This window comes from Rhinolophus sinicus, chromosome 4 (genome assembly GCF_057876585.1).
Source record: "Rhinolophus sinicus isolate RSI-liver-muscle chromosome 4, RSI-T2T, whole genome shotgun sequence".
Taxonomy (NCBI): Eukaryota; Metazoa; Chordata; class Mammalia; order Chiroptera; family Rhinolophidae; genus Rhinolophus; species Rhinolophus sinicus.
Window position 1 is genome coordinate 78,391,303 of NC_142504.1, and position 22,466 is coordinate 78,413,768.

General features: G+C 43.0%; 1 protein-coding gene across 1 annotated transcript in view; it reads left to right on the forward strand.

The window, feature by feature from the left end:
- The first annotated feature begins 328 nt into the window (after positions 1-328).
- Positions 329-22,466, forward strand: part of TTC39C (tetratricopeptide repeat domain 39C) — a 98,589-nt gene continuing 76,451 nt past the window's right edge. The window contains exon 1 of the mRNA XM_074340220.2: positions 329-1,166. Within this exon, the coding sequence (XP_074196321.1) occupies positions 1,006-1,166 (161 nt within the window). The 5' untranslated portion in view covers positions 329-1,005. The remainder of the gene's footprint in view (positions 1,167-22,466) is intronic.

Consider the following 22,466-nt stretch of genomic DNA (forward strand, 5'->3'; position numbering starts at 1 on the left):
AGTCATCTTTGACATTCGGTCTTGTGAAAACCATAGCTTCACACTTATTTTACTGTTTCATTGATACGAAAGTATAATTGTCAGGATGAGAGTAGAACACACTTGAACAGCTTATTTTATAACTTTTAAATATATGACATATGGGCCTCCATTTTGTCCTCTTGCCCCAGCGCACAAATGGTAGTGTCGGGCCAGAGGGTGGGTGCCTGGATACAGGAGCTCTCCCTGTCAGTGTCTAAGTACTGCGCTCTGGGCAGCTGTCCGGCAGGTGCTCAGTGGCGCCGCCCCCGCCGCCCACCTCCTTGGGGATTGGCTGTCACGGGCTGGTGGGCGGCCCCAGGAGCGGGGTGAAGTTGGGGGTCTCTGGCGCTGGCGGCGTGGGGTTTCAGGTGCTACGGCCAAAATCGCCGCGCGCTGGCTTCAGCCTGCTGGTCTCCTGCGGCGCGCGCCCTCGCTGCGACCCAGGCGGAGCTCTCCGTCCCCTTTTCAAACCCGTTTGCCCTTTCTCGCTTCCCAGAGAGCCCGGAGGAGCGAGTCAAGTTCCGGGCCTCGGGGCCTCCGTGTTTCCGAGCAGGCTCAGCGCGTCGGCCCGGGACGGCTGGGCGAAGGGCGCTGTGTGTGGACCCGTGGGCACACGGGGGCTGCAGGAAGCGCGGAAGGAGGCCGCTCCGACCCCGGCGCTGCAGGGTTAAAGATACCCGGAAACGGATTCGGCTTCGGTGCCCGCGCGAGCCCGCGTCTCTAAGGGAGCAGGAGGCGCGGGCGGGCGGCTGCTGAGTAATCCCCCGCGGCGGCGGGAGGCGGCGGCCTGGGCGCCCACGTTCCCCGCCGCGCTGCAGCGAGGACGGCCCCTCCCTCCCCTCCGCGCCGCGCCGCGCCCCGCCCCGCCGCCCGGCTCCGCTGCGCTCCGGGCAGGTAGAGCCGGGCTCCGGGCGCGCGCGGGGGCCGCAGCAGCTGCCGCCCCACCCCACCTCGCCTGGGCTCTGCGCAGAGCCTTGCGCTCCCATGGCCGGCTCCGAGCAGCAGCGGCCGCGGCGGCGGGACGACGGAGATTCGTCGGCGACGGCGGCGGCGCCCCTACAGGACGCGGAGCTGGCCCTGGCGGGCATCAACATGCTGCTTAATAACGGCTTTAGGGAGTCGGACCAGCTTTTCAAACAATACAGGTGACCGACGCGCCCTGCTCCCCTGGCCAGGCCACGCGCGCCTCGGGTCCCGCTCACGCGCTTGAATCTGCGCCTGGCTTTCCCCCTCCCATTGCTCACTCATCTCTGGCCCCGGTCCCTTCGTGGCTTCCCTCGGCCTGATCTGCAGCCGGGGCTTCTGCGCCTTTGCCACATCGCCCCTTTACACCCCCACCCAGTTGTCCTTTCTCTCCCCGCGCTCCCGCCATCTCTCCCCTCACTTTATTCCCGGCCTTGTCCTCCGAGAGGGGCTCCCGGTGTTTTGTCTGCTTCTCTGTCGCGGGGTCGTCCTCCGGCGGAGCCCGTTGGCTTTGGGACATGGGACCGGATGCGATTTGAGTCAGCAGTGAGCCTTGGACTTGCAGTGTTGTGACTCCGGCTCGCGTGGTGCCCGAGCAGCCTTCATGGCACGGAGCACACCGGCTGCGTGGTGCTGTGTCTTGTGCCTCGCGTCACTTTGCATCGCTGTGCATTCTAAACGCTTTTGTTGTTTGCAAACAGATATGCACAATTGCCTTGGCATGCAGGAATTGAAGGGGGGGGGGGGAACTAAACCGAACTCTGCTGCCTCACCTCTTCTGCTTGTCTTCTAAAACTCAGTTCTCAAAATGAGTTCCTAATGCCTTTCAAGCGAGCCTATTTATTCTGGATTTCTCTAACTTAGAGGAAGAAGAAAACGGAAGGATTTTAAGTATATGTGAGAGTGGAAGGAAGAACACGCGTGTTCAGTTAATTATTTGTATTCGTCTTTTAAAACATGAAGGAAAACTGAAACCTGGTAGCTTTCTATGAGTATAGGAGGAGCCGTCAGATTCATTGGGGAGGAGAAGCATCTGCTTTCTGATTTAGGAAGCAAATTTGTGATTTGCCGGTTGAATGTTGACAAGACTCGTTATGTTGATCAGCAGCTTCCCTGTAAATGGTTAAGGGTCATCTGCTTCACACTTTTTTAGACCTAGTGGTTTGGTACCGGTAGGAGAGAGGAAAGCTGTGCAGCTGTGATTGAGGGACACAGTCTGTAAGAACAGGAGAGGAGAGCGGGTGACAGGGTGATTGAGATACAGACGCAGGTTTTCAGACCTCAGAGAATGGTGGTTTCTACCGGTTGGAGCTTCTGCATTCTCAATGGCAAAGCAAATATTTCACAGCTGTAAACTTTTCACTAAAGACGTTTTGCTTTTAAATCAGTTTTTCTCACCTGAAAATGAAAACTTTATCAGAACATTTTCTTTTTAAAACATGCATCTGATTTCAACCCAGAGTTTTATCAAGGCTGTTCATGGAGACTGGATTTAGATTTACTTGACCCACGGTCTCTCTTGTCTAGTTGATTTATTTCGCCTTCTGAGAATGTATGTCATGAAAACAAGGATAACATCTGAATGTTTCATGTACTGTGCTCTGACTTTTTTTTTTTTAGACTGCCAGTCTGTATTGTATGAAAGAGGGGTGGAGAAGGTCTTAGAATCCAGTTTACTCCTCTTTCGTTGCTGATCAAGATAATGGTGCTTGCATGTCTCCATACTACCTGCTTGGAAATGTTCTATGTTACTTATTTTAATGATCATTTTTCCTTCGAAACTGTCTTGGTGTAGTACTTAATTACTGCCTCCTGGTTCCTATATATTGAATGCATGAAATAGCAGTGTTTTTGCTGTTATATTTTATCTAGAGAATTTTATGCAATGATAGTAGAGGCAGATTTTGAGTGATAGGAAAACTCTTTGCTCACGTTAACAGCAGAGAAATGCACCTTGAAAGGTGTGTCTCTATGGGTGAGCCTGTTAGGAGTGAGAAAGGGGGGGGACGTGTCCAGGGAGGATTTACATTATCTGGATAGGAGCTATCTGCTTGTATATTTTTTTCAATTACAGTTGACATACAATAATGGTTTCAGTTGTACAACATAGTGATTAGACGCTTATATAGTACCTCACAAAGTGATCACCCCATAAGTCTAGTACCCGTAGTTGTTCCAATATTATTGACTATATCCCCTTATGCTGTACTTATCTGCTTGTATTTTGAAATGGGGACTGAAGATAAAGAAGGAAACAAAATATTGTAGTATCTGTTCTCTGCCAAGGGCAGTGCTAGGCATGTTTTCTTGTATTCTCAGTATTCTAGTGACAACCCTAGTGTCACTAGTATTTTATCATGGCAAGTTTATAACAAGGGACTCAAGTCTCAGTATTTAGCACTGTAGTTCTAAATCAAGGGCTCTTTTCATTATACCAATTTACCTTTCTCACTAAATTGATTATATTTTGTAATTTGCTCCGTGACCTTGTTCTCCAGCAACTTAAACTTTTCTAGGGTTGGACAGTGATAACATTATCGTATCAGCTTTCCTACAATCAGGCTTGTAACCCTTGTTTTGCCACTTTTGTAGCTGCTGACTTGGGTTTCTCTGAATTTGCTTCCTTGCCTATAGAATGGGAGTAGCACACATAGTGTGGTTGGAATGAAAAGAAATACTCCATGGTAGCTGCCACCATGTTAAGCACTCAGTAAACACTAGCCAACTTTTGTACTCGATGCCTTCCTCACAAATATTATGCTTTCAGCTTGATAACATAGTTTGAGTCGAAGAGAAAACGTCCTGTATGAGGGTTACTTTTATATTTACAGTTAGCCTCACATATTGCAGTTGAAAGATTTAGATCCTATTATGCATTAGAAACTTGTCTTCCTGTTCCAAAATTGAATGGCGCTGCTGGAAAACTCAGCAGGGAGGAACTTCACCAGAAGTGTTTGAGGATCACTTCTAGCTCAGTTTGCAGAAGAGAAATTGGTTATCTCTTTTCTTAGGATTGTTTTGTCACAGAAGACCACCCTTCCCAGCCTTCCATAATAGTAATGTTACAATTTAACAGTAGAAACATATTTTGTATCTAGCGTAACAAGAACATTTTTATTAAAGCAAGGTCATTTTCTCAAGCCACATTACTAGGATAATAAGTTGCACCATCAGCTACATAACGAGAAATGGTTACTTTGTAGAAACAGATTATCATGAAGGCCATTCTGTATTAGCGGGAGGTCTGGATTGTACAATTCAGACATTGTACCTATAGGAATTAGAAATGTATGCATAATAGAGCCTTTTGAGATGTAAGACATGCCATAGTTGGGATTTCAAAATGTAGCTGCCACTTCCATTTTAACTATAGCAGTAATCTAACAAGCTGCCCTATTATTGGTGCTCAGCCACCATCATACAGTGGGAGATGTATTTCCCGAGGTTGGCATACATTGGTGTTGCTTTGAGGCCTTTCCACTTTGAGCCCAAGGACATACCTGGATAAGTTCATGATACTGAACCTGAAACCAAATTCCTAATCTTGATCTTAGAGCTCAGTGCTATAATCCAGCAATGTTCACCCCTCCTCCTACACACATAACACTTAACTGACGTTCGCATGTGTGACACACTCAGACCTTTAGGTAATCAAGCACAGGATAAGATAGGCTGTGGTTATGTGCTCAGACAGGCACTAGATTTTTAGGTGTTACGGCGTAGGGAGACTGCGAGAAATACCCATGGCCTGTTCTGTATTCTGTAGGAGTGGAGAGAAGGAACTTACAGTCCAGCTTGAAGGAAAATTTTGTGGAGGAAATGAGGCCTGAGCATCATAATAGGGTTGAAGTGAGTGAGTTTAATTAGAAGGAGTTGGGAGGAATGGTGAGGTGGGGAGAAGAATCTGAAAGGTAGGGAGGTGGAAAAGGAAATCGAGGAGAGGAAACAGTGAAACATCCACGCGGATATGTGAAATGGCACCTGGAGAAGAGGGATGAGACTTGATCAGTTGATCGATATCATTAGGTTGTCACATTTGGTGGCTCATTCTGTACTTATTTTCTTCTCAGATCCACCAGTTGGTCCGTGTTTCCTGGGAGGCAGTGCTGCTAGGTGGCTGGTCCGCTGATGACTTTGTCCTTCGCAGTGTGGCCGTCATGTCCATCAGTAACTCCTGGCTCTTTGGGGCTCAGGGTCCTAATGTCATCATCTCTTATTGACTTGAGATATTACTTTGTTTTTTAATCTGAGGACTAGCAGAAGAGATGAGGCACACTGAGCTATGAGGAAGGCAGGGACATTTGGAGGGCCTGGCCGAAATGAGCTTTGAAGTTCTTCCTTCCACAGGCGTGACATTACTGCCCCTCCTCCCCTTGAGGCCACCATCTCCATCTCCTGCTTCAACTCCTGGCGTTCTTTCTAATGTTAAAGGATCTATAATTTTTACCCTCGCCAACGCTACCACCAAATTGTGCCTGTAGATATTAATAAAATTATATTTTGTCATTGTCAGCTAAAGCACGCATATAATGGTTATAAGGAATGTTCACTGAGGACGAATTGCACGAATATGATACAGGATTAGTACGGAGTTGGTGTTACATATTGTGATATTTTTCTTTGCCACTTTGTTTTAAATTACAAAATGGCAAAAAATGTATTAAAAACAAAAAGCAAGAAAATCTCATGGTAATATGTGTATATTTATAATGAATAATGGATCCTAAACTGTTGAGCACAGTTTATGGCACATGCGACAGAGCCATGTGACATGTGGCCCTATTTGTGAGTGTCTGGATTATGAAGCCAGACTTACCGTAGCGATGGCTCAGTACAAACCAGGCATTGCAAACTATGGCCTGTTGTCTGCTTTTTCTATTTTTTTGTAAATGAAGTTTTTACTGGGACCCAGCCATGCTCATGTAGTTGTGTATTTTCTGTGGCTGCTTGTGCAGTACAGCTGCAGAAATGGCTGTGACAGAGACCATAGGGGTTACAAAGCTTAACACAGTTACTCTTTGACCCTTTAGAGAAAAAGTTAGTTCTCCCTGGAAAAACTCAAAAGGCCCATGTGAGAGACCTAGGCCAGTAGGCGTCTGAGCTGCTTCTGGTCCCAAACCATGCCACATACTTAGGAGGACAGGAAAAGCTTGCAGGCTGCTCTTGTTGCCAGAGTCTATGGAGAGTCCATAGATGCAGAAATGCAAGAAAAGGAGAAGCGATGAGAAGCAGAAATGGTGTAAGGCAGGAGAGACAGGAAACTCATTTGTTGCTTTTTCCATCCTCCTCAACTCAGTGGTGTGTTTGTAAAAAGGCTCATTTTTTTCCAACTATTGCACTGTCTGAAAAGGTTCCAATTAAATATTCATGAAAGATTAATTTGGCTTAATTGGGATTCTTTTAAAAATGCAACTGCCTGGAGAATAATAGAGTTTATATAGGAAATTATCAGAAAAAAGTGAATACTTGTACTGAGATGGGTGTGTGGATGTGTACAGATGTGACGTTAAAGATGTGAACTCTTAAAAGACTCTGTGCTCTGAGTCACACATGCTGTGCTAACAAGCAGCTTGATGAGATTACCGCCTTCCCTTACTCTCGTCAAGAGTAGCTCTACTGGGTGAAATTTTGCTGAAGCAGGGAGGATGAGACAAAAAAGGCAGAGAGAAGTAATACTGAAGCATGGAGCGCTTTCTATTCCAGTTACACAAAACCACTTGTAGATCCCGAAACACATCAGATTTCAGGGTTCTAGACCTTCTGTACAGACTGTTTTAGGTCCTAAAATACCATTTTTTGCACTCCAGTCTCTTTGGCCAGAGTAACCTTCCCACTTAGCAGCAGCAGTGGGACTGAGGAGACTGATGCTGAGAAGGACTCAAGGCGAAGAGAATATAAAAGAGTAATTTAAAAACTTTGTTTAGCGCCAGCTCTTCCCCCATGAGAGGGGTTGGGGCTGTCTGGGGAGGAACTCATCTCTGTCTTATGCCTCTTCCACCACTTACTCCATTCCCTAAATTCATGGTATGCTGTTCAACCAGTAACATAGGTACAATTTGGGATCAGATATGGCCGTTGTGGGCTGACCTGGGGCTCTAGTCACCACTTAAAGCCTTTTTGTTATAGGGGGAATTCATTCCAATTTCTGAACAAATGACTTTGCATGCATGTTTGTGTTTTGTTTTTTTTAAATTGAGGTATAATTGATACTTAATTTTAGGTATACAATAGTAATGATTCAGTATTTATATGTATTGTGAAATGATCACCATAGTTAGTTAACATCCATCACCATACATAGTTAGAAAAACATGTTTTTATATAAAACTATTCAGAAACTTGCAGTGTAAGAAGAGATAGTTATGACTTCCTGGAATTTGATTTGAAGGTTGAGAATAGGGGCTTTTCTTCACATGTAGAGATGGTTAATAGTTCGCCATCTCAGCCGTTTTCCCCAGCTGAGGCTGCTTTCTCCATCTCTTCCTTCTTGCTCAAGAATTTCAGAACACAAGAAACCGTATGTATATATATAACAGGTAGTTACTCCTGTCTTACAGAAAAATAGTCGGTTATTGCAGGGAAAGCCCCTAGAGGGTGTCTGCTCTGTGCAGGACACACACATGAGAAGCAGGTCCTTCCTTCAAGGAGGTACTGCTTACTCAATACCTTTAAATCTACCTCAGAAAGAGTCACTTGGACACTTAGTTTTTTCCAAAGCTGTAATATTTGTGAAATCACTGGTTTAGGTGACTTACTTTTCCTAACACACATCGAAATAAACATAATGGTGCTTACTCTATGCCAGGCCACACACCAGTTATCCCCGTCTGTTAATTCTCATGTAATCCTCCCAGTTTTGAGAGGGCACCTCTTGTTACCTCCCTCTGTGTAGGGGGAGAAGGGGAAGCCCGGTGACATTGAATGGCATGTCCAAGGTTTCAGAGTAAGTGGGAGGGTTGGTTTGAATCCAAGCTTTGCAGCTCCAGAGTCTATATGTTTAACCGCTACACTACCTCTCTTCTGTAACTTGTATGATAAGAGAAGTTTACCTGTGTGCTACTAAAGGTGGGGGTGACTCCACAGAAATGGGCAAACTACACTGTTAACACCAGAGGCTACTCCGTAAACCACCAGAGAGGTCTCTCCTCAGGGAACGTGTCACCCCGAGCTTTAGACCCTTTGTGGCTCCGTCTTCTACTGGATAAGTCCAAGGTCCTGGCTTGGTGTAGGACGTCCTGTGATCTGCTCTGTGCTTCCTAGCCTCCCTCCTGCCTCTTCCCCTGTCCCTTCCTCTCTAGTCATGCGGGAGTATTGTGCAGCATCGAACTACTTCTTACTTGTCATTCAAGATGCAGCTCAGATTTCCGTGAGAAGGTGAAGTGAGTCCTCAGTACTCCTGCAGCGTCCTTCCACCCCTTTTCCCAGCACTGGTGATGTGTGGACATTGTTTACCTGGCTACCTGTCTGCATGAGAGGGCTGAGATAGTCGTAGAGATGGATGGACTTCCCTGTCAGGTGTCCGTGGCCTTCCTGAGGTTGCTGGAATAATGTGGGGTCCAAGAGGTTTTATAGGCATACCTGCCCCCCCTTCTTTTTGCCAGTCAGCAAGTGCAGCCTGGGCGCAGTGCCCTTTGGGAGCTCTGAAATCCTTGATTCCTCACCCTGCCCCTCCCCAACCCCATATTGAGGAGTGGCATGTCTGTTGACCCAGGGGAGGGGCTCCAGAGTGCTCCTTGGATTGACACTGTGCTTGTCATAAGCAGGTAACAGGACTCCTGTCTGGCCCACCAGCCTCTTCCCGGCGGTGCATCCAGGCTGTCCAGTGCTTAGTGTGGGGAGACGGGGAGCAGAGCCACCACTGCGCATGGGCTCATCTTGACAGGTGCCATCAAAGGGAAAGCTGAGCGCTCTGATGAAGTTGCCTGCTTCTGAAGTGGCCATGGGTCTCAGCTGTGCCTGGCATGCTCAGTTGGAACTCTGGGCACCAGAGCTCTTTGAGTGAGCTGTCCTCTGCTCAGTGTTGTATCCGTTCAAGAAAAGGCCTATCCTAACTGGCTGGCCTTTGCACTTCTCTCTTCACCCACCCGTGGGCGTTTGGGCAACCCCTGCATGGCAGTGGCATGACATGGTCTGGTATTATTTTCTTCTCTGGCATGATGAGGCAGAAATCTAGTTCCCTGACTCCAAAATCCCCTATCCTGAGTTTCAGGAAGAACAGGACTCTGGAAGAAGTTGGTGGCTGGGAGGGGACGCTGTCTAGAGGACCAGCTCTTGACTCTATCAGATCTGACGCCCTCTTTTTATAACAAATATTTTGTAATTCCCCTTTTATGATTCTAAAATTAAATCGATAGATGAAATGACCTGCCCATACATACAATGTCTAAAAGTCAATAGAACGCCCAAATAGTAAAGAAGTGAAAAGAGATTCGTTATAAAAACTACATGTATTTCAAAATGTAAATGCTCAGCACACCTTCATCCAAAGATGAAGTAATTAGATGCTTGCATCTGTGTATAACAGATAACTTTGGATTTAAGATCAGAAGCCATTCCATAGGAGAGAGAGGAGGATGCTTTTTAAAATGAAAGAACAGACCAAACTTATCTGTATGTGTTAAGAGAAGGCAGGGAAGCCCCCTTTTTGCAGTAGGGACACTATGACAAAACACCGTTGGAGTGGAGGAAATGAGGAACATGACATTTTTGCAATGAGCCAGGCTGCCTATTTCAGGGTAATGTCAGAATAACTAATTCCCTGCATTAGACACAGGATGTGTACTGACAAAGTACCTTAGAACACAGATCGCCCATCTTTAAATCCCTCCCCAAACCAACTACTTCGGAGACCAAAGCCTTTAATAGATGTCTAGCCTTAAAGGAAAAAAAAAAGGTATGGGGAAGTTGGAGCAGTGGGGGCGTGGGCTGCGGCGTGACCCGAGGACCACGTCAGAGTAAGGTAGAAAAATAAGAAACCTAAAATAAATATGTAAATTTCATGATATAAATTTCACTATGCCACAAATTCCTAATATTGAATGGTAAAAAATTTATTAATGAAGATCATTGGTATCCAGTATTTCATGGATCTTTAATAATTTATTTGGCTTTATATACAGAGGGTGCCAAAAAAATGTATACACATTTTAAGAAAGGAAAACTGTGTTAACATTGTACTAGTTGATGTATACTGATAACAAAAGATGAATACAAGCCACCTTTGACTTGTGCAATGACAAGAGGTGCTCAAAGTGGTTACCATCAGAGTCCAGACACTTCTGATTATGGCAAACTACTGCTTGAGCAACGTTGACCACAGTGTCCACTTGTATACATTTTTTTTGGTACCCTTGTATATTTAAAGGAGCTTTGAATATCCCTGTTAAATTTTGGCATGTGAACTACAAGTGCAGACAAGTGTAGCTGTGGTGTGTTGGCTACTCAGATGCCATAAGCAGTGTTGCTGTTGGTGACACGATTTTCTAAAATTTTGAATAAATCTTGAGAAAGGTGTCCAAATGGTTTTGTGTTTCTGTGTCAATGGAGGTACGTTTTAGAACTAAGTAAGGATAGACAGTGTTTTATCCATGTGAATTTCCAAATGTTCAGAAATTGCGCAGGACATGAGACAGAGCCCCGGCCTGTCTTGCACACTGCAGGATGTCTTGCGTCTGAGGTCTGTTCCACTACTGTCATTGTGTCACCCCAAAACAGCCCAATAGATTTCCAGATGCCTCTACAGAGAGGCAGTAAGCTTGGGCAGGGCATAAGCTTAAGACAAGTTTGATCTCTGATGCTGAAATCTGGGGGCTGCTAGGTACAGCACAGGGTGGGAGCTCCCTGCAGAAAGGAAGGGAAGAGGCTTGCATGGCTGCTGCTGAAGACTGCAGGGCCTCCATTGCATCTGTGACCACTGGTGCCAGGGCAGAGCTCTAGGGTAGGGTTTCTCCAGTGTTGGGCCCCATGGGTTACTGCTCCTAAACACCAGTTTTTCCAGGCTACACACATGGCAGCTTCTAGGGCCCAAACAGTTCCAGGAAGGGCTGTCAGCACCAGTTCTTCTGTCCCTTGCATGTGGATGGAACACCACTGGGGCCCCTTCCCTTCTTCATCCTCGGTGTGAAGCTAGCTTTCAGGACTCGTGTCTTTCCAGCTTCAGGTGACTTGATTACAGACGCCTAGTCTCCTTGCCCTGTCCCCGCTCAGGTCTTTCTACCTTTGACTCTCAGGGAATAAACTGGTCCACATCCTTCCCAAGAAGTGAGTAAGCTTTACTCACACACACAAAAGAGGCCAAATCCCCAGGACTAAGGATAGTTGTTGCCCTGAAATTACATAGCCAAGGAGACCACAAAAGTGATTCTTCTTTAATGGGAGAAAATAGGGCAGAATGCTTCCTGATGGTTTGCTGTTCTGTTGTACTTAGAAGCAGCTAGTCGGAAACATCCACGTGCTCAATGGTGACTCTCTGAAAGGGTGCTTCCGTCCCCGGCTATACAGAGCTTTCCCTGGGCCCATGCCCGACCATGACATCAACTGCATTCCGTAATACACGTTAGCCCAACCTGTTCTTCCATGCTGACCGCGCCATCCTCTTCCTTGCCAGGTGGGGCTTTTCTAGGAAATGTGAGTCTGAGCGTGATGCAGGAACTCTCTGAGTTCCTGTGGTTAATGAGCATTATTTGCTGCTCTTCCCACTTTGGCCTTCTTACTGTCTAGGTCAGGGGTGTCCAAATTGCAGCCTGCGGGCCAACTGTGGCCCATGGTCCATTTTTTATTGGCCCGCAGCAAATTCCAAAAATATATTTAGTTTACTTAAACCAGGTACGGCAATACGTACTTCACCTCAAGTGATTGGTCAGCTGTTTGGGTATTTTACCGCATATGGCCCTTGGTGAAAACCGTTGAAAAAAGTTTGGACACCCTTGGTCTAGGTAGATCCTTCTGCATTGTAACTGCACTTTGTGGCCTCGTCTCTGCAGCAGCCCTCCTTCAGGTTTTATTAGATTGACTGCAAAAGTGATTGCAGTTTAAAAGGGTAAAAATAATTGCAAAAACCGCAGTTACTTTTGCACCACCCGAATACTTCATGTAAAATATTCAGCCACTAAAGTAACCCTCAACCAGGTTGACAGACTTTTAAATGTTTGTATCATTTTATCTCTATCACAAGTAAAATTTTTGGTACTGTTCTAACGGGACAACATGAGGGGAAAATGACATTTTGTATCCAAATTCAAGTTGTATTTGCTTAATGATGGAGATTTGGGTTTTGAGAAGCAGTTGGATTAAACTAAAATCCGTGCTGTGTGGCCTGGTTAGGATTGTTTGCAGTATAATGAGTCACTGTCAAGGCTTTTAAGTGCTTTCCCCTCACCCTCGTTTTGAGCGGTGAATTGCAAAATGTCAGGTTATGTATTGTCAACTGATCTCTGGAGCAAGAAAACTTGGTATTTTTGTGTCGTGTAAAACATGCTCACCCTCTTCCTTATTTAGATCTGAAATAAAGAAGCATGTTAAAGTTGAATTCATCCACTGCATACTTGTCTGACGTTGTGCCTTTTGAACCATCCATGGTGAGAATGGCTTTTGTAGGCCTGCGGTTGTTAGAATAGTTCCTCTGTGTTACAGCAAGGTTTGCAGCACTTTGATTGCTCAGACGAGTTTTGTTTATACCTGGAAGGCCTTTGGCTTCAGCTATCAACTATATGGATCTGAATCTTTTTTGATCGTTTCTGTATTGATGATTGATGAGGCACTCATTACGTTAGATTATCAAAACTACAAATGGAGCTAGAAATTATGCCTCTTGAAATAGCACAGAAAATTAGGGGAAGGCATGGGAGAGAGGAAACGGCTGTTTGAAGTAGTTTAGCCAAACATCAGGACCTGCTATGGTGAAATTCTTAGAGATTCTTGTTCTGGAGGAATTGCCAATGTACAAATGGCAAGAAATGACAGAATGGTTTGTGTTTTTCTTTAGCCCTTGTGTAGCGTCTCAGATCTAGGCTTGGCTTAGAAGGGAGAGCAGTTGAAACTACCTTGAAATTGGGAGCTTTTCTCTTGATAGAAGAATGTCGAGTTTTATCTCAAAGTAAAACAACACAAAACCTCTGCTATTGTGTTAAAATCTAAATTTATAGTGAAGGAAGCTTATGAATAATGAAGTAAACACAAATGACATTTTTTTACCTATTCTGTACTAAAAACTGAAGGAGAATGCGGGTGGCTCAGTGAGAGACAGACACTTCTGTATGAAGTTCAGAGTTGTTTACTAAGAACTTGTTCAGTAAAATTTTACTCACAATAAGTCTCTAGTTTCATTTCAACACGACTTTGAACTGATAACAATAGAGAAATCTAAAATTTCTAAATGATTATCTAAAATAAATTAGTGTTTGAATTGCTTGTATAAACAGCTGAGTGTGTTTAAGCCTCAGATAAAGTATTTGTGCAATTTGTGGGTTATTGCCACACATAATAAAGGAACCCTATTATAACTTGTTGAGAAAATAATTAAAATATGTTGATCGATTTTGTTACTTATAAAATCACCCTTGTTGAAGGATTGATTGGATTGGAAAGGCTCTTTAGGTAGTTGATAAAATGTGGTTTGGATGATCTCTTTGTAAATTGCTTACAATGCAGGCTCCATCTGCTATTGGCATATAATGGAAATAATTGAGTTGATTATTTGTATGACTTGAGATAGAGAAGGAACTAATGCTGATGAATTAGGGATACATTTTATATACAATAAGGACAAAATTAGGAAAACTATAAAAAAAATTGACTTTAGCCTGAACAGTGAGTTATTTTTTGAACATATCAGTAACTCTAAATGAGCATCAGGCCTTAGCAGTAAATGAATATGAATTAGCAAAGCTAGAGAAGAAATCAGAATAAAATTAGAAGTATTATAATCTTGTAATCATATAACAGTTTTGGTCTTTGCTTGCATTACTGCACAGGCAGAGAATGACAGTGAATGGTAATCAAGTGGGTAATCAATGCTTACTTTTTTTTTTTTTAAGATTTAATTGGGGAGGGAGAATAGGACTTTATTGGGGAACAGTGTGTACGTCCAGGACTTTTTTCCAAGGCAAGTTGTTGTCCTCTCAATCTTAGTTGTGGAGGGCGCAACTCAGCTCCAGGGTCAGTTGCCATTGCTAGTTGCAGGGGACACGGCCCACCATCCCCTGCGGGAGTCGAACTGCCGGTTGAGAGGACACGCTCCAACCAACTGAGCCATCTGGCAGCTCAGCAGCAGCTCAGCTCAAGGTGCCGTGTTCAGTCTTAGTTGCAGGGGGCAGAGCCCACCATCCCTTGCGGGACTCAAGGAGTTGAACCGGCAGCCTTGTGGTTCAGAGTCCACTGGCCCATGTGGGAATCGAACCGGCAGCCTTCGGAGTTAGGAGCATGGAGCTCCAATCGCCTGAGCCACTGGACAGGCCCCCTCAATGCTTACTTTTAGCGCGTACTATATTGTGTACATTTCATACTTAATCCCAATTCTCTCAACAGCCCTGAGTTTAAGTATTATTATCACTTTGAAAGATTATGAGTGGAGTATCTGGCCCCAGCCCTAGAGTATGCCGTTTCCTCTGCTTCCTCTGAAGGAACCCTGTTGTTTCACTGTGCGGTATTACCCAGCAATACTGCACATCACTTGTTTAGCCTGATCTTCTCTGGCACATCTGGTCTGCTCCTGGTGCTCCCAAGCTCAGTGGATTGCACCACTTGGCACAGGGCTATACACATCCGAAGTCTAGAAGGTCCTCTTGGCACCTCCCTCCCAACTTGCTGTGTTCCCTCCTGAGTATCTTTGTTCACTTGCCTTCATCTCCACTACCGCCACCTACTCCAAACCACCTGTCACTTGGACAGTTGCAGGAGCCCACCCAGCTGGCTTCCTCATATCCTCTGTCCCTTCTCCACTCCCACCACAGTGATCTTTTCAACATGTGAGTCTAATTCTCTTGCCTCTCTGCTGAGAGCCCTTTCATGTCCTCTGTGGTAGGCTGAAAAACGGCCCTCCAAAAGATATCCACATCTTACTCCCGGGAACCTCTTTACCATATATGGCGAAAAAGGGGCCTTTGCAGATGTGGTTAAGTTAAAGATTTTAAGATGGGAAGATTATCTGAGTGGATATCCACTCCGCCCACATTAGATAGATACAATCACATGTATTCTTATGAGAGGGAGGCAGAGGGAAAGTTTACACACATAGAGGAGAAAGCAAGATGAAAATGGAGCCACGCGTAAGATTTGACGTGGTGGCCCTGAAGATTGGAGTGATGGCATCCACAAGGCCAGGACTATAGGCAGCCACCAGCAGCTGGGCCAGTCAGGGAGGGGATTCTCCCTAAGGGCCTCCCGAGGGAGCCGGGCCCGGCCCACACCTTGATTTCAGCCTGATGACACTGCTTCCAACCTTCTGGCCTCCAGAACTAGGAGAGAATCAATTTCTATTGTTTTAAGTCACCAAGTTTGTACTAATTTATTACAGCAGCCACAAGAAATTAATACAGCCTCCCCCTGCTGTCAGGCTTAGGGCCAGAATCGCTAATAGTATCCCTGCAGTGTGGCTTGGCCCTGCTGGGTTTTCCCCTTGACCATGGCCTTCTTTATCTTTTTTTCCCTTATAGTTTAAAATAATTTCCTTGTGGTCCGCCTAGGCTGGGCTGTACAAAGCCAAGTAATAAGATGCTGTAAAATACGCTCATAGCCCCTCTTTTCTTATGGGGGTCTATATAAAAATGGAAAAGTGAAATATCTTAATTAACGATTTGGGTTTTGAATGAGCTTTAGAATCAGTATTAACCTTCATTGAAAATATAAACTCTTTGCCCAGTTGTCACACTGGAGCCTTATTATTGGCCAGTTGTCAGTTGCTGTGCTCGTCCCTTACTCTTTGACCTCTAGCCACCATGGTCTTCTGTCAGATTCTTGAAGATTCTCTAAGAATCATGTTCCTTTCCTTTGGATTTCTTACCTCAGTCTGTAATTATACACAGATAACACTTGCTTTGTTTGACTCTAATATGCATGGATTTCAGTTACCAGAGGTTAAATAACCAGTTCCCCAATAACACGGTTCAAATTTCAGTTACCTCTGTGTATAAACTGTAACTGTATACACAAGCTTCTAGCTCTTCAGCCCACAAATCACCATAGATGTCAATCATGATCAGTGACCAATCACATCGCTTCTTTCAGAGTCTGTGATTGGTCATGGCGCATCTCTTACTCATCTCCCACACAGACAGGTTCCAGTTTCTCTTTGTGTTGCCTCCTTGTCTTGTAGTGATAGACCCACATGACATCTTACAAAAATGGATAATTGAAAGAGAGAATTGGCCCACAAAGATGAGTGCAGCACAGAAAAAGTGATAATGCTGGAAGTGATATTTGAATCAAATATAACTGGAGTAGCCAATCTGGCATGTTGTCCCTGCCACCGTATAAGAGATTACATGTGCAGCCACGAGTGCCCAGTGACGGCAAGCTTATGGACACAAAGGAGAACGGTAGTTGTAAGAAAAAAGATGAAGCTGTCCCAGAGCTGGCGATGCAGGCAAAAAGCTTCACAGTAAAGAAACTCTCGGAGCTATTTCAAAACACTGAAAGCACAGAGGCTAAAATGTTGGAAGCTGATCCAAACTTAGTAGGAAGTATGACAGTTGACCAAATCATAGCAAAAATGCTCACTCTGCATCATAATTTACAAGATGTGAAGGCAAACACTGTTCAAGTATTTTTCATAAGTGTTTTACAAAGAAGTCAAGCACTTTAATGTTGATGTTTCTAATATTTTAAATTATACAGCCCACTGAATAAATATTAGTTTTACAGTTTTTTCATTTCTTATATATTTATAACTGACAGTAAGTTTTTAATGTTTTAAAATTATTTTTACTTAAAATATAAGGAAAAATTTACCATTTTAAGCATTTTTAACTCTACAGTTCAGTGGCATTAAATACAATTACATTGTTGTGCAACTGTCACCACCATCCACCTCCAGAACTTTTTTAATCATCCAAACTGAAACTTTGTACCTGTTAAACACTAGCCCCCCATTCCTCCCACTCTTCAGCCCCTGGCAACCACCATTTTACTTCTTGTCTCCCTGAATTTGACTACTCTGGTTACCTCATATAAGTGGAATCATACAGTATTTGGCCTTTTGTGTCTGGCTTATTTCTCTTCGCACGCCTTCAAGGTTCATCCATGTGGTGCCTATGTCAGAATTTCCTTCCTTTTTAAGCCTGAATAATATTCCATTGTATGTATATACCACTTTTTGTTTAAACATATATTGTGTTTTGTTTATCCGTTCATCTGTTGATGGACACTCTGGTTGCTTCCACCTTTTGACTATTTTGAATAATGCTGCTAGCATATGGGTATAAGCATCTGTTTGAGTTCTCAATTCTTTCCTTTGGGTATATACCTAGAAGAGAAATTGCTGGGTCATATGATAATTATACTTCTAATTTTTTGAAGAACTAGCATACTGTTTTCCATAGTGGCTGCACCATTTTGCATTCCCACCAACAGTTCATAAGGGTTCCAGTTTCTCCACATCCTCATCAACACTTGTTTCTCTCTCTCTCTCTCTCTGTCTCTCTGTCTCTCTGTCTCTCTGTCTCTGTCTCTGTCTCTTTCTCTTTGATAATAGCCATGTTAAGGGATGTGAGGTGGTACCTCATGGTAGCTTTCATTTATATTTTTCTAATGATTAGTGATATTGAGCATCTTTTCACATGCTTGTTGGTCAGTTGTGTATCTTCTTCGCAGAAATGTCTATTCAAGTCCTTTGCCCATTTTTTGAATCTGTTTGTTTTTGTTGAGTTGTAGGAGTTCTTTATTCTGGATATTACCCCTTATCAAATAATATGATTTGCAAATGTTTCCTCCCATTTCTTGGGTTGCAGTTGCCTTTTCACTCTGTTGATATTTTCCTTTGATGCAGAAAGTTTTTAATTTTGATGTAGTCCGATTTATCTACCCTTTTTTTGTTGCTGCCTGTGCTTTTGGTGTCACATCCAAGAAATCATTGCCAAATCGAATGACGTGAAAAGCTTTCTTCCTGTGTTTTCTTCTAAGAGTTTTATAGTTTTATCTCTTACGTTTAGGTCCTTGATCCATTTCTTGTGCGTGGTGTAGGTTAAGTGTTCAACTTCATTCTTTTGTATATCAATACCCAGTTTTTCCCAGCACATTTGTTGAAAAGACTGTCGCTTTCTGATTGAATGGTCTTGGCACTCTTGTCAGAAATCATTTGACCATATATGTGAGGATTTATTTCTGGGTCCTCGATTCTATTCCATTGGTCTATACGTAATTGGGCCAGTCCCACACTTTTTTGATTACTCTGGCTTTGTAGTAAGTTTTGAAATCAAGAAGTGTGAGATCTCCAACTTTTTTCTATAAGGGGTGCACTGAGATTCCATATGAATTTTAAGATGGACTTTTCTCCTTCAAAAAAAAAAGTTGTTGGAATTTTGATAGCAATTACATTGACTGTAGATAGCTTTGGGTAGTGTTGACATCTTAACAAGAGTAAGTCTTCCAATTCATGACCACAGGATGCCTTTCCATTAATTGATGTCTTGTTTAATTTTTTTCAGCAGTATTTTGTAGTTTTCAGTATACTACAAGTTTTTGCCTCCTTGGTTAAGTTTATTCCTAAGTATTTTATTCTCCCTGATGCTTTGTAAATGGAATTGTTTTCTTAATTTTCTTTTCAGATTGTTCATTATTGGTGTATAGGTGTGCAACTGATATTTATGTGGTGATTTTCTGTCTTGCAACTTTGCTGGATTTGTTTTTTAGTTCTAACATTTCTTGCGGTATTCTTAGGGTTTACTACATATAAGATCATGTCATCTGCGAAAAGAGATAGTTTTACTACTTCCTTTCAATTTTGGACACCTTCCAGTGCTATGTTATATAGAAATGGTGAGAGTAGTCACCCTTATCTTGTTCCTGTTCTCAGAGGAAAAGCTTTCAGTCTTTCACCATTAATTATGATGTTCGCAGTGCATTTAATGTTTTGATTATAAAAAACAACTTTAAAGATCGTGGGACAATTGTAACTTTCCCATTTATTATTAAGATCACTTTGTGTGGTTTTCGTTTTCGTGGTTCTTTTTGAGATCCTGCACTACTGTGTAAAGCAAGCACTGCCGGCTGGCTTCATTCCCTAACACATCACTTCCCCCCACTAGACTATGCTCCTTGAGATTAAGAACGTTGTATGATTAGCTCACTGTTGTATCCCCCGTACCTAGCCTTATGTCTGGCATGTAGTAGGTACTCAGTAAATGAGGCATGAGTCATCCTTGCTTTCAAACATGAGTTTTACTGGGGTCCCACTGTATGTGTCATTCATCCCTTGTCCTTCAAAGGTGTGGATCCCTTGTGATAGATTTGGCTGGGATATTGGAAGGTAGTGTTGCAGGTCTCAGGTAAACTGAATCACTAGGAGGACTGGATAAGATTGTGAATTGGTTTCTCCCACTTGTTTTAAGGCTTGCATGTATTAGACACTCTGTGTAGTGTTCATTGGTTATTGTAACTCTTTGGCATTTTCCATTTAGCATTTAGACACTGTATATGATCCCTTTTGCAGTACAACATTCAGTACAAATGTACTGAAACAGTATAGTTGGTGGCTGGGTGGCCATTGTGAACTCAGAGTGCTTCAAGGAGATTGTGAAGGGACTGTGGCATTTTGCATTGATATGGAGCTGTGGATGGCAGGTACTGTGCATCAGGTCAAGAGAAAAGACATTTTACTTCTTTTCATTCTTCAGGCTACATATTGAGACTTCCCTGCAGGTTGGGGTCAGTAAAAAGTACAACCAAAAAAAGGACACTTGCTATACTATGCATCATTGTTTTCTGAATAGTCAAATGCATGTCTGGTGATGATATTTAGTTGTTACAATTCAATACCAAGTTCTATGGAAGGGGAATGTTTGATTAAAATCAAATTCTCATTACGTATTTTCATTAGTAAACTAGATATTTATTGACTGCCTACTGTTTTCAAATCACCATGGTAGGTGCGAAGAAAAAGCAAAGCTGAATAAGACCCATTCTTTGCCCTGAAAGAGGTATCAGTTTGGTGAGGAAGATCCACACAGCATCTAATTTAAATGGAGTCACATCATGAGAATAGAAACAAGAACAGGTGTATTAGTCAACATGGGCTGCTGTAACAAAATTCCATGGACTTGGTGGATTAAACCATAGGAATTTGATTTCTCTCAGTTCTGAAGTCTGGAAGTCCGAGATCAGGGTACCACATGGTCAGGTTCTGGTCAGAGTTCTCTTGCTGACTTGCAGACTGCCACCTTCTCACTGTGTCCTTATATGGCCAAGTACACGTGTAGAGAGAGGGAGAGCTCTCTCTTTCTCTTATTGTAAAGCCACTAGTCCCATCAGAATAGGACCCGACCCTCATTACTTCATTTAACCTTGGTTACCTCCTAAAAGTCCTATCTCCAAATATAGTCACATCAGAAGGTTAGGACTTCAACATATGAATCTGGCGGAACACAATTCAGTCCATAGCACAAGGACACTAAACCTTTTGAGACTTAGAGTGTGCCAGGCACTGGGCTGCTTATTCTTATTCATCCTCCCTATGACCCTGCAAGGTAGGTAGATATTACCATTTCTCCCTATTTTACAGATGAGGAAACTGAGGCTCAGAATAGTTACATTCTTTTGGGTTTTTTTGCCATTGAAATCTGAACTTTATTTTTTTATTGTAAGATTTTTGTTAAAAATATAACTACTATACAATATTAGTTTCAGGAGTGCACCATAGTTATTCAACATTTATATATACCTAAGAAATGATCACCATGGTAAGTCCAGTAACCATCTGACAGCATACTATTATATCACAATATTATTGACTATATTCCCTATGCTGTACATTACATCCCCATGACTTACTAGTTTTATACCTGGTATTTTGGGCCTCTTATTCCCCATCACCTCCCTCCCCTTTTTTAATTTTTCAAGTACAGTTGACATTCGTATTAATTTCAGGTGTACAGCATAGTAGCTAGACATTTATGTAATTTAAGAAGTGATATCCCTGACTAGTAACTACCTGGCACTATACGTAGTTATTACCATATCACTGACTATATTCCCTATGCTTTGTTTTATATCCCCACTACTGTTTTGTAACTATCAATTTGTACTTCTTAATTCCTTCCCCTTTTTTTCACACATACATCCAAGCCCCCTTCCATTTGGCAACCTTCAGAATGTTCTCTGTATTATGAGTTTGTTTCTGTTTCGTTTGTTTATTTTGTTCTTTAGAGTCCACATATAAGCAAAATCACATTACATCTGTCTTTCTCTGACATTCCACTCAGCACAGTACCCTCCAGGTCTATCCTTGCTGCCACAGATGGCAAGAACCCATTCCCTTCATGGCTGAGCAATATTCCATTGTATATATGTACCACCTCCTTTTTATCCAGCAGCCTTCGGAGTTAGGAGCACAGAACTCTAATCGCCCGAGCCACTGGGCAGGCCCCCTCAATGCTTACTTTTAACACCTACTATGTCGTGTGCATTTCATCCTTAATTCCAATTCTCTCAACAGCCCCAAGTTTAAGTATTATTATCACTTTGAAAGATTGTATATATGTACCACCTCCTCTTTATCCATTGATCCATTGACACACACCCAGGCTGCCTCCACATCTTGGCCATTGTAAACATATGGCTCACACATCCCCTTGAAGTAGTGTTTTGGGTTTCTTCAGATAAATACCCAGGAGTGGGATTACTGACTGTGTCCTTTTTTGTCTCTTGTTATAGCATTTGTTTTAAAGTCTATTTTGTCTGGTATAACTATTACTACCCCAGATTATTTTGTTTTCCATTTTCATGAAATAACTTTTTCCATCCCCTCATTTTTAGCCTTTGTGTTTCTTTCAATCTGAAATGAGTCTCCTGTTGGCAGCATTTGTAATGGTTTTGTTTTCTTATCCATTGAACCCTCCTATGTCTTTTGATTGGAGCACTTAGTCCATTTACATTGAAAGTAATTGTTGATAGATATGTAGCTATTGCCATTCTATGATTCATAATTTTGATCTTTATATTCCATTTTAAAGAAGTTCTTCTAACATTCCATGTAATACTGGTTTGATGATGATGAACTCCTTTAGCTTTTGCTTGTCTGGGAAGCTCTTTTTCTCTCCTTCAATTCTAAATGATAGGCTTGCTGGATAGAATAGCCTTGGTTGTAGTTCCTGGCTTTTCTTCATGTTGAATGTTTCTTGCCACTCTCTTCTGGCCTGCAAAGTTTTCTGTTGAGAAATCAGCTGACAGTCTTTTTTTATTTTTTTTAAGGAGGGTGCATCTCACAGTGGCCCATGCGGGGATCCAACCGGCAACCTTGGTGTTATTAGCACCATGCTCTAACCAACTGAGCT